This window comes from Amphimedon queenslandica, unplaced genomic scaffold (genome assembly GCF_000090795.2).
Source record: "Amphimedon queenslandica unplaced genomic scaffold, v1.1 AMPQUscaffold_13246, whole genome shotgun sequence".
NCBI lineage: Eukaryota > Metazoa > Porifera > Demospongiae > Haplosclerida > Niphatidae > Amphimedon > Amphimedon queenslandica.
This window is the reverse complement of record NW_003546518.1, coordinates 71,004-83,326: the sequence shown is the minus strand read 5'-3', so window position 1 is coordinate 83,326 and position 12,323 is coordinate 71,004. Positions and strand designations below refer to the sequence as shown.

The following is a 12,323-nucleotide window of genomic DNA, read 5'->3' as shown; positions in this document are numbered from 1 at the left end:
CTCAAATAAAATACTAAAAATATCCTGAATGTGACTCTTCAATTCTACGCCGTGATGAAGCAGGGGGTATATCACAGTAGGACACTCTCTTCTATTATTATCTACTCTTGATTGTGGGCATTGATGGAAATAATTGTATACATGTTCATTTGTGTATTTGTTAAATGGATGCTGTAATCAATCCTTTATAATTGAATTACCATGTATTGTGATATTGTTATTAATAAGTGTATTCTTACAATTACTGGCTATTATTGGAGTCAGTTGTTCCTTGTTTAGAAAATATAATTGTTTGGAATTAAATTTGGAGAAATTCCTTAGCGTAATTTTTTTATTTGCTGAAGTATGCTAATTATCCTAATTCTGTCGTGATTGTTAGTATATTAGTGTATATCCTAGTATATTCTAGTATATTTGCTTTGTATATGTTGATTGGTTATGTGCTCTTGATTGTCAAGCTTAGTTGAGTTCATCTTAGTCTCATTTTCAATTATGCTTATATTAACATTATTTAACTATTACTAATAGTTAATTGATAATAATGGTGCGACCCACAATAGCCTGAGTAGATTATTTTAGTATTTAAACTCATTGGTGATTTATTGCTTGTATGGGTAGTCTACTTCGTTGTCAATTTTGTTTATAATTTTTGGAGGGGGTTGATCCCCCGAGCAATTGATTTAATTGAACTAGTGTAATTTGTACAATAATTGTAGTGCCCCCCTTTAGTCAGGGGGGGGCCATCTGGTTCTCTTATGAAAAATGGCGGTTTTTCTGATATAACGTAAAATGGAATTTTGGACCCATTTAAAAGTGCGTGGTCTTAAACACAAAGTGGTAGAACTACCATACGGGTAGTAAATTTCAAGGGTATAAAATTTCGTGTTTTAGCGAAAAGTTCTTCATTCTTTAAATTTAAATTTTGCGTTCTTGCACGTGCACTTGCATCAAGTCATTGATTTTCACATGCTGCGCATGTGCAGTGAGCATTTCAATGGTACATGTATTAATTTCTGTGGTTAAGAAGTTACCCACAAAATCCACGAAATTAAATACCCCACAGAATTTTAAACCCGTACAGTATTATAGTTTAATTTTTGTACAATATGCGGCCAATGTAAGTCCCATGGTTCTACAAGCTCTATTACAGAAAGGATGTACAAGTACAATCAGTGATAATTGATAGTTATCATAAGCTAACCACATTGGTGCGACCCACAATGCTATGAATGCATTTTCACACTATATAAGCCTGAGAGACTGTTAATAGCTTTGGAGTTCCTTCGGTTTCACTTGTCATCAGTATAAGGTCCATTTTTTGGAGGGGTCTTACCATATGAACTATGAAGACCCCACTATTATAAATTATATTTGTAATGAAAAATTTGCTTGTACATGTATGTACATGTAAATGTAGTGAGTTACAGTAGTTATTAGTGGTGATATTGCAAATGCTTGATAAATGATAATTCACTTTGAACTAGTTGCTAATTAAAGCTATGGAAGGTGGACCTATTATTATTGTGTTATAGTGTTATGCTAATAAATAGGTATTTTGTGAATTGAATTCATTATTGATTCTTGCTAATTATGTACATTTTGTTAAATCAAGAGTCCCTTTGAAAATACTAAGCTTACTGTACTTGTTTTACTGATAATTGACAGTTATTGTAAGCTAACCACATTGTGGTCCGACCCACAATGCTATGAATGCATTTTCACACTATATAAGCCTGAGAGACTGCTAATAGCTTTGGAGTTCCTTCAGTTTCACTTGGCTTTCTTTTTTTCTAAGAAAGTCTGGTCATCAGTATAGGTCCATTTTTTGGAGGGGTCTTATCATAAGAACTATGAAGACCCCACAATTATTTAATTAATTATTATATTTGTAAAGAAAAATTTATGTGTACATGTAAATGCAGTGAGTTACAGTAGTTGTTAGCGGTGATATTGCAAATACTTGATAAATGATAATTCACTTTGAACTAGTTGCTAATTAAAGCTATGTATGCAAAGGCTTTAGTTATAGAATCCCCTATTATTATTGTGTTATGCTATTGAATTCACTATTGATTTTTGCTAATTTTGTACATTTTATTAAATCACATTTTGGGTCCCCTTGAAAACACTAAGCTTACTGTACTTGTTTTACTGATAATTGACAGTTATTGTAAGCTAACCACATTGTGGTCCGACCCACAATGCTATGAGTGCATTTTTACACTATATAAGAAAGCAACATATTTTAATATGCGAAGCAAGCTATTTTTTTACCTACATTTTTTGGAAGGGTCTTCTCTTATGGAATGACCCGCTACATTTGTGTTCATGCTTTTTTATGAAAATTTGCAACTTTTAAAAATAGTCATACATGTACATGTGCAACTCAAAAAATTAAGCCAAAACTAAACCATGGGCTATAGTTTATGCTTTTTAAGAAGTACTGAAGTAGGTCACATTGACACACTGGTACAAATGACAGTGTAATTATTTGTCATCACTTAATCATTATTTTTATTTACCTCTCTCTCTCTCTCTCTCTTTCTTTCTATCTTCTCCTACTTCTTTCTCTGTTTATCCTTTCTTGCTCTCTCTCCCTCCCTCTCTCTCTCTCTCTCCTCAGTACAAGTCAATGGTCAGTGTACTCTTAGATCAGTCTCACTTCTCCCAAACACTAATGAGTCCACACTCCAATTGAATTGTAATGTATCCGGAATATGGCTGCTTAACAATGACAGTGTTCCTAGTGAACTAGTGGTGTCTATGAGTTCTGATAATAGGACAGTTAGTCTTACCATTGGTTTCTCAGAAGATGGTGCTGTTATAACTGTTAAAGGTCATGAAAATTACTGTTGCTTTAATTTGTCTGGTAAGTTGATTTAGTACCAACTTATAATTCGTTTAGCTACTGTACATGTACTGTATTTAGTTAGAAAATATGCAATGTTGAATTGCTTTTTAAAAAAACTAAAATTTTGCTCAAATTTGCCAACTGCATGAAGCTAAATTTGCCATACCATAATAACTCCACCAAATTTTAGCTTGTACAGTTGCTTTTGTTTTCACATGTAAAGTATCTTCATCATTTATCCTTTCTCTCTCTCTCTCTCACACACACACACACACTCATCTAATTACTACTATTATTACCGCATCTCCTACTCCTTCAGTTACTGTTACTCCTTCAGTTACTGTTACTCCTTCAGTTACTGTTACTCCTTCTTCTACTCCTTCGCCAACTCCTTTTAACATGCTCATTGTCTTTGGTATTGCTGGAGGAGGTGCTCTGGTTGTTGCTGTACTGATTATTATTATTATATGTGTGATTGTCATCTGCTGCTGTCTAATAAGGAGACAGAGAGAAAGGTTAGGACTAAGGAACATATATGCAAATAATGATAATTAATAATTATTATACATGTATAAATAAACATATATTATACATAATGTATGTTTAATCATTTGTTCTCTTTTTACTCTATTATTGGGTATGAATTTGTATGTATTGACATTAATTATGTTTGGTTCAGGTGTGACCATTGAGATTCAATTTTCTAAGAAATATCTCTCTATAGACTAGCTATACTACAACTACATTCATATCCTCTTACAGTCTGTACTATAGTGTAGTACATCCATTGTAGCTTTAATGTTTTACTTGCCACACATTTTAGTTGACACATGCATGTACATGTACATGTACATGTAAATATTTATTTGCACACATGCAGCTACATGTATATAGTACATGTACATGTACATATATTATTATTACGTGCATGTATTTATTCTATATTATTATTATTTTTTTATTTCTGTAACTTAATTATGTATTAGTATATTATCTACTATAAAAATATATTATTATTATTATTATTATTATTATTATTGTTATTATTATTTCTTGTAGTCCCAGTAGTCCACTAATAAGAAGCAAGAGTGCTGGTAGTAGAATGGAGAAAGGAGGGGGTACCTCAATAATTAGACGCTCGATACGAAAATCCCGTGTAATGGACCCGATCGACGTGTACCGCAAGAAAAATCAGTCGGAGGTTATGAACACTCACCCTACCATTCACAACTATCAGTTCCCGGCTCACCTTGCTGTAATGAGGATGAACGATAACCAGAGGTTTATGGAAGAGTTTGGTACGATACCGATGAATCCTGGTCATCCAAAGGAGGTCGCTAATTATGAGTGTAACTTGGCCAAGAATCGGTATGATAATATCTTGCCTTATGATCATACGAGGGTTAAACTATCGACTGTTAAGTGGCAGGAGGGATCTGATTATATTAACGCTAGCTTCCTTGATGTAAGTATATATTGTACATGTATATATTATATGAATGTACATATTAATGTGTTAATGTGCATGTATAATTGCAGTGTACATGTACATGTACGCAGTTATGTATACTGTATAGCGCTTTAATTTAGTGGAGTTTTATTTTGGCGATTGGCGGTTTGCAAGCAGAATCGCCAATATTAAAACCGCCAATCATTAATGCACATGCTCAGTAATGCACGCGTGTACACAAAAACTGCCAAATTAAAAAACGCCAATTATAATTTTACAGCAAAATTGCCAAAATAAAGCGCTATACGGTAGTACTAGCTTTTATACACTATATTTATATGGTTAAAACTATTGTACATGTAACAGTGCTTGTTTAAAATGATTTTCTGGTCTAATTTTTTCATGTTATTGTTGCCATATCATATGCATGTACATTATTGTCTCATTCTTATTTTATTATTTATATCTTTGTATATTATTTATAATATTTTAATTTGTATTTTCAATTCCTCGCCGATTTTGAAAATGCACTATGTTCTCTCTCTCTCTCTCTCAGTATTAAGTGTTGTTATTCAAAATATAATATCTGTTAAAAAAATGATGTACATGTACATACAGTGTATGACAGATGTGCATTATTATTATATGGAACCGTCTGTTTACTCTCTCTGCAGTCTCTGTATATAAACTTTCTGTTATCGTTATAATGTCGTACAGTTTATCAACACTGGCTCTCTGTTTGTGTGTACACAAAATGCTAATACATGAATGAGCAATCTTCATATTAATTCATTTTGTTATATTACTTATTAATACTTATTTTTGTCCTCTCTCTCTCTCTCCCTTCCCCTCTCTCTCACTCTCTCTCTCTCTCCCTCTCTCCCTCCCTCCCTCTCTCTCTCTCCCCCCCTCTCTCTCTCTCAGGGTTTTATGAAGCCACAACAATACATAGCAACACAAGGTACCATGACTTTGATTTGTATGATAGAAAAGCAAAATATACATGTACATGTACAATCACGGTTACTGTACAATGTATATCATCACTTATTAAGTTATTATTGTGCATGCAATGTACACGTACATGTATTACTGGCTATGTGTATGTTCAATGTACATGTACACGTACACATACATGTACATGTACATGTACACATACACTGTACATGTACATGTACATGTATGTTTAATAATGATTTGCTCGTTCTATTATCTCTAGGTCCTATGGCTGAGACAATTGGTGAGTTCTGGAGGATGGTCTGGGAACAGAACAGTGCGACCATTGTCATGGTAACCAAACTACAAGAGAAATCAACGGTAGGACTTGATGACATCACTGTACATGTACATATACATATATCGTAGAATACATGTATGTGTAATTGTGTATTGTTATTTGTTTTTGAATTTTGCTTTAGCAAGAAGTGAAACACATACGTATACAATGTACAATAAGAAGTGAAGATAAAGAATAGTCCAAAAATCAATACATGCAATGGATTATAATCACTGTTAGATCTAGAGGGAGTTTAGGAGACTTTGATCTCTCATTAAATTTAGCCTACATGTACATGTACATGTATATGTCATTTTTCTTTCATTTCTAGTTTGAATTGGTCTCTTTTATATCTAACAATATTCACAATACATTTGTGCATGTACTTGTACTTATTGATGTACATGTAACAATACAATACAATGAATGTACATGTATAACAATACAATGTACATGTATATGTACATGTAATTATCAAGTGGTTATTGATAGGTAAAGTGTGATTGCTATTGGCCGACTGATGTCAACGAGAGGTGTACGTATGGAGGAGTTGAAGTGACGCTAGTGGAGTGTGTCCCTCTTGCCAATTATACTTTTAGAACATTCACCATTATGAAAGTGAGTTGTATGGAATCTTTTATATTTGTACACTTTTATAGAGCTTTAGTTCTTAGTTCTTTTCCCCCATTGCTCTTTTTCTTTCTTCCCTTTATTTACATGTAGATGTACATGTACATGTACATGTACTGTATATCTACTCATGTGTGTTTACATATTTATGCATATACATATGGACAAGTGTGTATACATACATGTATGACACTTTTTCCTATTGTTTTTCTTCCTCTCTCTCTCCCTCTTTCTCTCTCTCTCTCCCTCCCTCTCTCCCTCTCTCTCTCTCTCTCCCTCTCTCCCTCCCTTTTTCTATCCCTCTCTCTCTCTCCCTCTCTCTCTCTCCCTCCCTCTCTTTCTCTCTCCCTCTCTCTCTCTCCCTCCCTCTCTCTCTTCCTCCCTCCCTTTCTCCCCCAGGGAGGTACATCAAAAGACCTAAGAGAAGTCAGACAGTTTCATTTCACAGCCTGGCCTGATCATGGCGTCCCTGAGTTCCCTACCTCCATGTTATCGATGATTCGCTGCGTCCGAGCACACCACAACCGCCTGCCACCAGACACTGGCCCAATGATAGTCCACTGTAGTGCTGGAGTGGGTAGAACTGGTACCTTTGTAGTCATTGACAGTATGCTCCAGAGAATACTCCATGGAGAGGATAATGTTGATATTTATGGACATGTCACTTTGCTTAGGAATCAGAGGAACTTCATGGTCCAGACTGAGGTATGCCATTTAATTCTATGTACATGTACATGTATGCTGCATTTTTCTTTTCCTACATTTATATATACATGTACATGTATTTCTTTTCTTTTTTCTCATGTACATTTACATATTGCTTTTCTTCTTTTTATTTTCTGTATTAATTCTCTCTTCCGTTTCTCTCTGCAATTACATGTACAAATGTTTTTCTTTCACTTTATTTTTTCTCTATTCCCCTCTTTCATTTTATTTACATGTTGCTATTTTTCTTTTATTTTTCTTGCCTGCTATAATCATCCATCTCTTCTTCTCTCTCTCTCTCTCCCTCTCCCTCCCTCCTTCTCTCCTAGGATCAATATTTCTTTATTCATGAGGCTATCAATGAGGCCATTGCTTGTGGTGTAACTGATGTCACTTCAGATCAGTTCCCAGTTCATTTAGACAAACTGGAGCTAATACAAGAAGACGGTGAGAGCTCTCTACTGGAAATGGAGTTTCAGGTACACATACATGTACACATACATGTATATATACACATACATGTATATAATGCGTTATGTACATACATGTATATGCAGTACATGTACATTGTACATGTATGCATTAGTTACATGTACAAGAGTCTCAAGAGAAATAATATTATATAGACATTATTGTTGTTGTATAATTGTTATTGTTGTATTGTTGTTGTTGTTGTTGTTGTTGTTGTTGTTGTTGTTGTTTTATATGTAGAGTCATTAGCCAAAGACTACATGTACATGTATGGCCTATATTAATAGTTGCTTTTTAGTATACTATATCCCAGCTGAGTTTGACACCAGCCGCTTGGAATTTGAAAAATGTAGCCATACGTCACTAATGACGTCTTATAATGATATTCATAGAAGCATGGCCGATATTTTACAGGTGCCTAGTTGGCCTGTATTTCACTTTTAAATGGGCTTTGTTTGTTCTGATAAGCAGTACAATAGCTGCTGGAGTCAACTAGTCTTCATATTGGCCATTATTATCAAAAGATCTTGCTCTGTTAGCTTTTTAAAAGAAGAATTATCGGTTTGGGCACTCGACCACATGTTCTTATGTAAACTATGACGTAGATAAATTGTCATAAAACGTCATTTTGGTATGCCATTGGGTTTATAGGGAGAACCCGGTTCTCAGGGTTCCCAAGGGCTGAGAGACCCAAGACCTGAGATCCTGTGATGGCATTGGGCGACTAAGAACCTGTGAAAGTCTCATCCTTATCCCGCATTCCTATAAAAAGTTATTCCAGTTTTTCTTGGGTCAAACTCAGTTGGGATATAGTATAGTAATTATAATGTTTTTTATCTTGTGTACATATACATACATGTACATGTGCATATGTACTCATGCTTAATGACTAATAGTAGTAGTTAGTGTTTATTTTTGGGAAAAGCACACACAATCAACTTGAAACAATGTTTATAAGCAGCAGCTGGAACATACCGTATAGAGGGTATATTTCAATCTATTCACAAGAAAAAATTTTGTGTTTTTCTTCTACTCAGCATTTTTAGTTTGATAAAAAATAATTTTCATAGATAAAAATTTTCATAAATTTTTAAAAGCAGGAAATTAGCGAAATTAAATCCTCGGGAAATATATCCCATATACATGTACATGTATTGTACTCCGTTACTTTAACATAATGTACATATATACTTATCCTTAAGCTTTGTATCAACTTTGAGCTGATTCCGATTAAATTTAGATTTTTTTATGAATTTTTAAATTCAATCCATATATTATTGTCCAAGTTTTGAAGATTTATTAAAACTAAATTTTATGTACATGTACATGTAATCAATCTGTTCTATTTATAGTATCAATGTGATGTCGTGTTTCTATTTTTAGCGTCTAGCGACAGACAGGACAGAGCCACACAGATTTGCCAGTGCCACTAAGAATGTCAACAAAGGAAAGAACAGATTCGTCAACATTATGCCATGTAAGTAGTGGGTGTGGTTGTGGGTGTGGCTAAAGTATAGTTATTATTATTATTATTATTATTATTATTGTCATTATTACTTACGAGAAAAAAAAATTATTATTATTATTGTTATTATTATTATTATTATTATTATTATTATTGTTGTTGTTGTTGTTGTTGTTGTTGTTGTTGTTATTATTGTTGTTGTTGTTATTTATAGATGAGTACAACAGAGTAAAACTTAGTTTCATCAGAGCTACTGAAGGATCAGATTATATTAATGCCAGTTATATTGATGTAAGTACTGTACACGTTCATAATTTACTGAACATTTTATAATGCATATACTTTATGTACAGATTTAAATCAAAATTATATTTTTTTACAAATATTTGAAGTTACTCAAAAATTGGGCCAACATCCCTGTACTACGGTACACCAAATTTTGCCAAAAATGACTAGGAGAGAATTCTCCATTTTTATAATTTTTTCTGATGCATATACATGTTTTTATGTTGTGTAGCAAGTTTGAGTTGATTCCGATCAAATTTAAATTTTTTACGATTATTAAAAGTTACTCAAAAATCGGGCCAAAGTCCCTGTACTATAGTACAGGGTGTTCGGCCAAATTTTGCCAAAAATGACTAGGAGAGAATTCTCTATTTTTATAATTTTTCTAATTTTTCCTGATACATATACATGTTCTTATGTTGTGTAGCAAGTTTGAGTTGATTCCGATCAAATTTAAATTTTTTACGATTATTTAAAGTTACTCAAAAATTGGGCCAACATCCCTGTACTACAGTACACCAAATTTTGTCAAAAATGACTAGGAGAGAATTCTTCATTTTTATAATTTTTTTCTGATGCATATACATGTTTTTATGTTGCGTAGCAAGTTTGAGTTGATTCCATTCAAATTTGAATTTTTTACGATTTTTAAAAGTTACTCAATAATCGGGCCAAAGTCCCTGTACTATAGTACAGGGTGTTCGGCCAAATTTTGCCAAAAATGACTAGGAGAGAATTCTCCATTTTTATAATTTTTTTTCTAATACATATACATGTTTTTATGTTGTGTAGCAAGTTTGAGTTGATTCCGATCAAATTTAAATTTTTTACGATTTTTAAAAGTTACTCAAAAATTGGGCCAAAATCCCTGTACTATAGTACAGGGTGTTCGGCCAAATTTCGCCAAAAATGACTAGGAGAGAATTCTCCATTTTTATAATTTTTTCTAATACATATACATGTTTTTATGTTGTGTAGCAAGTTTGAGTTGATTCCAATCAAGTTTGGATTTTTTACGATTTTTAAAAGTTACTCAAAAATTGGGCCAAAGTCCCTGTACTATAGTACAGGGTGTTCGGCCAAATTTTGCCAAAAATGACTAGGAGAGAATTCTCCATTTTTATAATATTTTCTGATAAACATACATGTTCTTATGTTGTGTAGCAAGTTTGAGCTAATTTTATTCAAATTTAAATTCTTTTACAAATTTCAAAAATTGGCCCAAAGTCCCTGTACTATAGTACAGGATGTTTGGCCTAATTTTGCCAAAATAAATTCTTCATTTTCATTACTTTTCTCTTGCATGTACATACTCATATTTTTGGAAATTTTAAACTGGTTACAATCAAAATTTTAATTTTGATGTTATAATTATAAAATCTAATAACTTGTGTTATTATTTCTTGTAGAGCTACAGACAGCAGAGAGCATACCTTGCTACACAGGGTCCAATGAAGAACACTGTGGAAGATTTCTGGAGAATGATATGGGAACACAAGAGCAAAATAATAGGTAGAGAAGAAAAGGAAATGAAATAAAATAATAGAATGAGTGTATGTTTGTACATGTACATATACAATACATAAACTACCCACTCAAATGATTAAAAATAGGTGTTCCAAAAAAAACATTTATGTATAAATAAATGTACATTTAATTAATTTGTCAAAAGTCATTACAGCTTTTAGCTACTGTATTCACAAAAGAAAGTTGTAGTAAAGATTTTAAGTAAAAAGAGTTTTAATTCCCTTCCCTCTTCTTTTTCATTCATTCATTGCTACTAGTAATGTTAACGAAACTGGAGGAGAAGCAGCAAGAGTGTAGCTTTCTTTATTGGTCCGACCTTGAGAGCAGACAGTTTGGTGAGATCACCATTGAACTAATAAAGAAGAAAGAGGAGATTGACTATCTACACAGACAATTTAAAATAGCACACTTAGAGGTGAGACATTCAACCAGTCATTGCTAATGGCCTAATAACCTTACAGTTATTTGCATTTAATGTAATAATTTATAAATGATTTAGTATAATTAAAAGTCTATTTGCAATGTTCCATACTATACAGCTGGTTGAATATTTTTAAACTCTTTCTTTTATGGCTTTACTCATACACGTGCATGTACATGTATATCATGGCATTGAGCAATGTACTGTATAATAAAGTAATATTGAAATAACAATTAATAATTAACTATTATATGATAGTGTAATATTGTATAATAACTAATAAAGCTTATGTATACTTAAATTTGCTATATGTACTTTATTTAAAATGCTTCATTTCCATAACAAATTATATATTAATTACTTAATTTTCTATTATTTTTATTTTTTATCATTTTTATGTTATAGCAACCTGAAGCTAGTTACACACTCCACCACTTCCAGTTCCTGGGTTGGCCTGAAAGAGGTGTCCCAGTGTCTGCCCTCCCTCTCCTTCAAATGATACAAAATGTTCAAGAGCTTTACATCACATTAAGAACCACTGAACCGATAACAGTAATGTGCAGGTAACACACATGTACATGTAGAATATGACTACATACATATGTACATGTACATGTACATGTACAATATAATGATGTACATGTTTACTGTATGCATGTAGCTGGAAAGCATTTGTGAATGATTTTGTCTTACATTTTTGATGCAATTTAAATATACATGCACATGTACATGTATTTTGAGGTTGTGTCCTACATGTACATGGTAAGTTTCCAGCTTTATTTTATGCCATTTGTAAATTAACATGTTACTGTACATATACTTACTACATCATCATTATCAATAATTCATTATTCTTATTATTATCATTAATCATTATTGTCGTTATTATTATTATTATTATTATTATTATACTTATTGTCTTATCCTGTAGTTCTGGTGTTGGTAGGACTGGTGTGTTTATAGCGTTGGGTATTGTACTGGAGAGATACTCAGTTGAAGGAATGATTGACCTCTTTCAAACTGTAAAGACTCTCAGAATACAAAGATCAGCCATGGTCCAGACCAGAGTAAGAAAAGAGAGAGAGAGAGAGGGAGAGGAGGAGGAGGAGGGCAATTAACACTGTAATAGCAAGTTTGAGCTAATTCCGATCAAATTTGGATTTTTAATGAATTTTTAATTTGCTCAAAAATTGGACCAAAGTCCCTGTACTCCAAATGCCATGTACTGTATTGTAGTGCTTG

General features: G+C 32.8%; 1 protein-coding gene across 1 annotated transcript in view; it reads left to right on the top strand.

Moving 5' to 3' along the window:
- The window catches only part of LOC100640043 (receptor-type tyrosine-protein phosphatase delta-like), a 13,598-nt gene extending 1,399 nt beyond the window's left edge, over positions 1 to 12,199 (top strand). Inside the window, exons 2-15 of the mRNA XM_019999704.1 lie at positions 2,624 to 2,869; positions 3,171 to 3,366; positions 3,911 to 4,316; positions 5,226 to 5,262; positions 5,521 to 5,618; positions 6,070 to 6,195; positions 6,607 to 6,912; positions 7,242 to 7,391; positions 8,767 to 8,860; positions 9,063 to 9,139; positions 10,543 to 10,645; positions 10,918 to 11,075; positions 11,487 to 11,644; positions 12,013 to 12,199. Coding sequence (XP_019855263.1) covers positions 2,624 to 2,869; positions 3,171 to 3,366; positions 3,911 to 4,316; positions 5,226 to 5,262; positions 5,521 to 5,618; positions 6,070 to 6,195; positions 6,607 to 6,912; positions 7,242 to 7,391; positions 8,767 to 8,860; positions 9,063 to 9,139; positions 10,543 to 10,645; positions 10,918 to 11,075; positions 11,487 to 11,644; positions 12,013 to 12,199 — 2,342 coding nt within the window. The remainder of the gene's footprint in view (positions 1 to 2,623; positions 2,870 to 3,170; positions 3,367 to 3,910; positions 4,317 to 5,225; positions 5,263 to 5,520; positions 5,619 to 6,069; positions 6,196 to 6,606; positions 6,913 to 7,241; positions 7,392 to 8,766; positions 8,861 to 9,062; positions 9,140 to 10,542; positions 10,646 to 10,917; positions 11,076 to 11,486; positions 11,645 to 12,012) is intronic.
- The last annotated feature ends 124 nt before the right edge of the window (positions 12,200 to 12,323 follow it).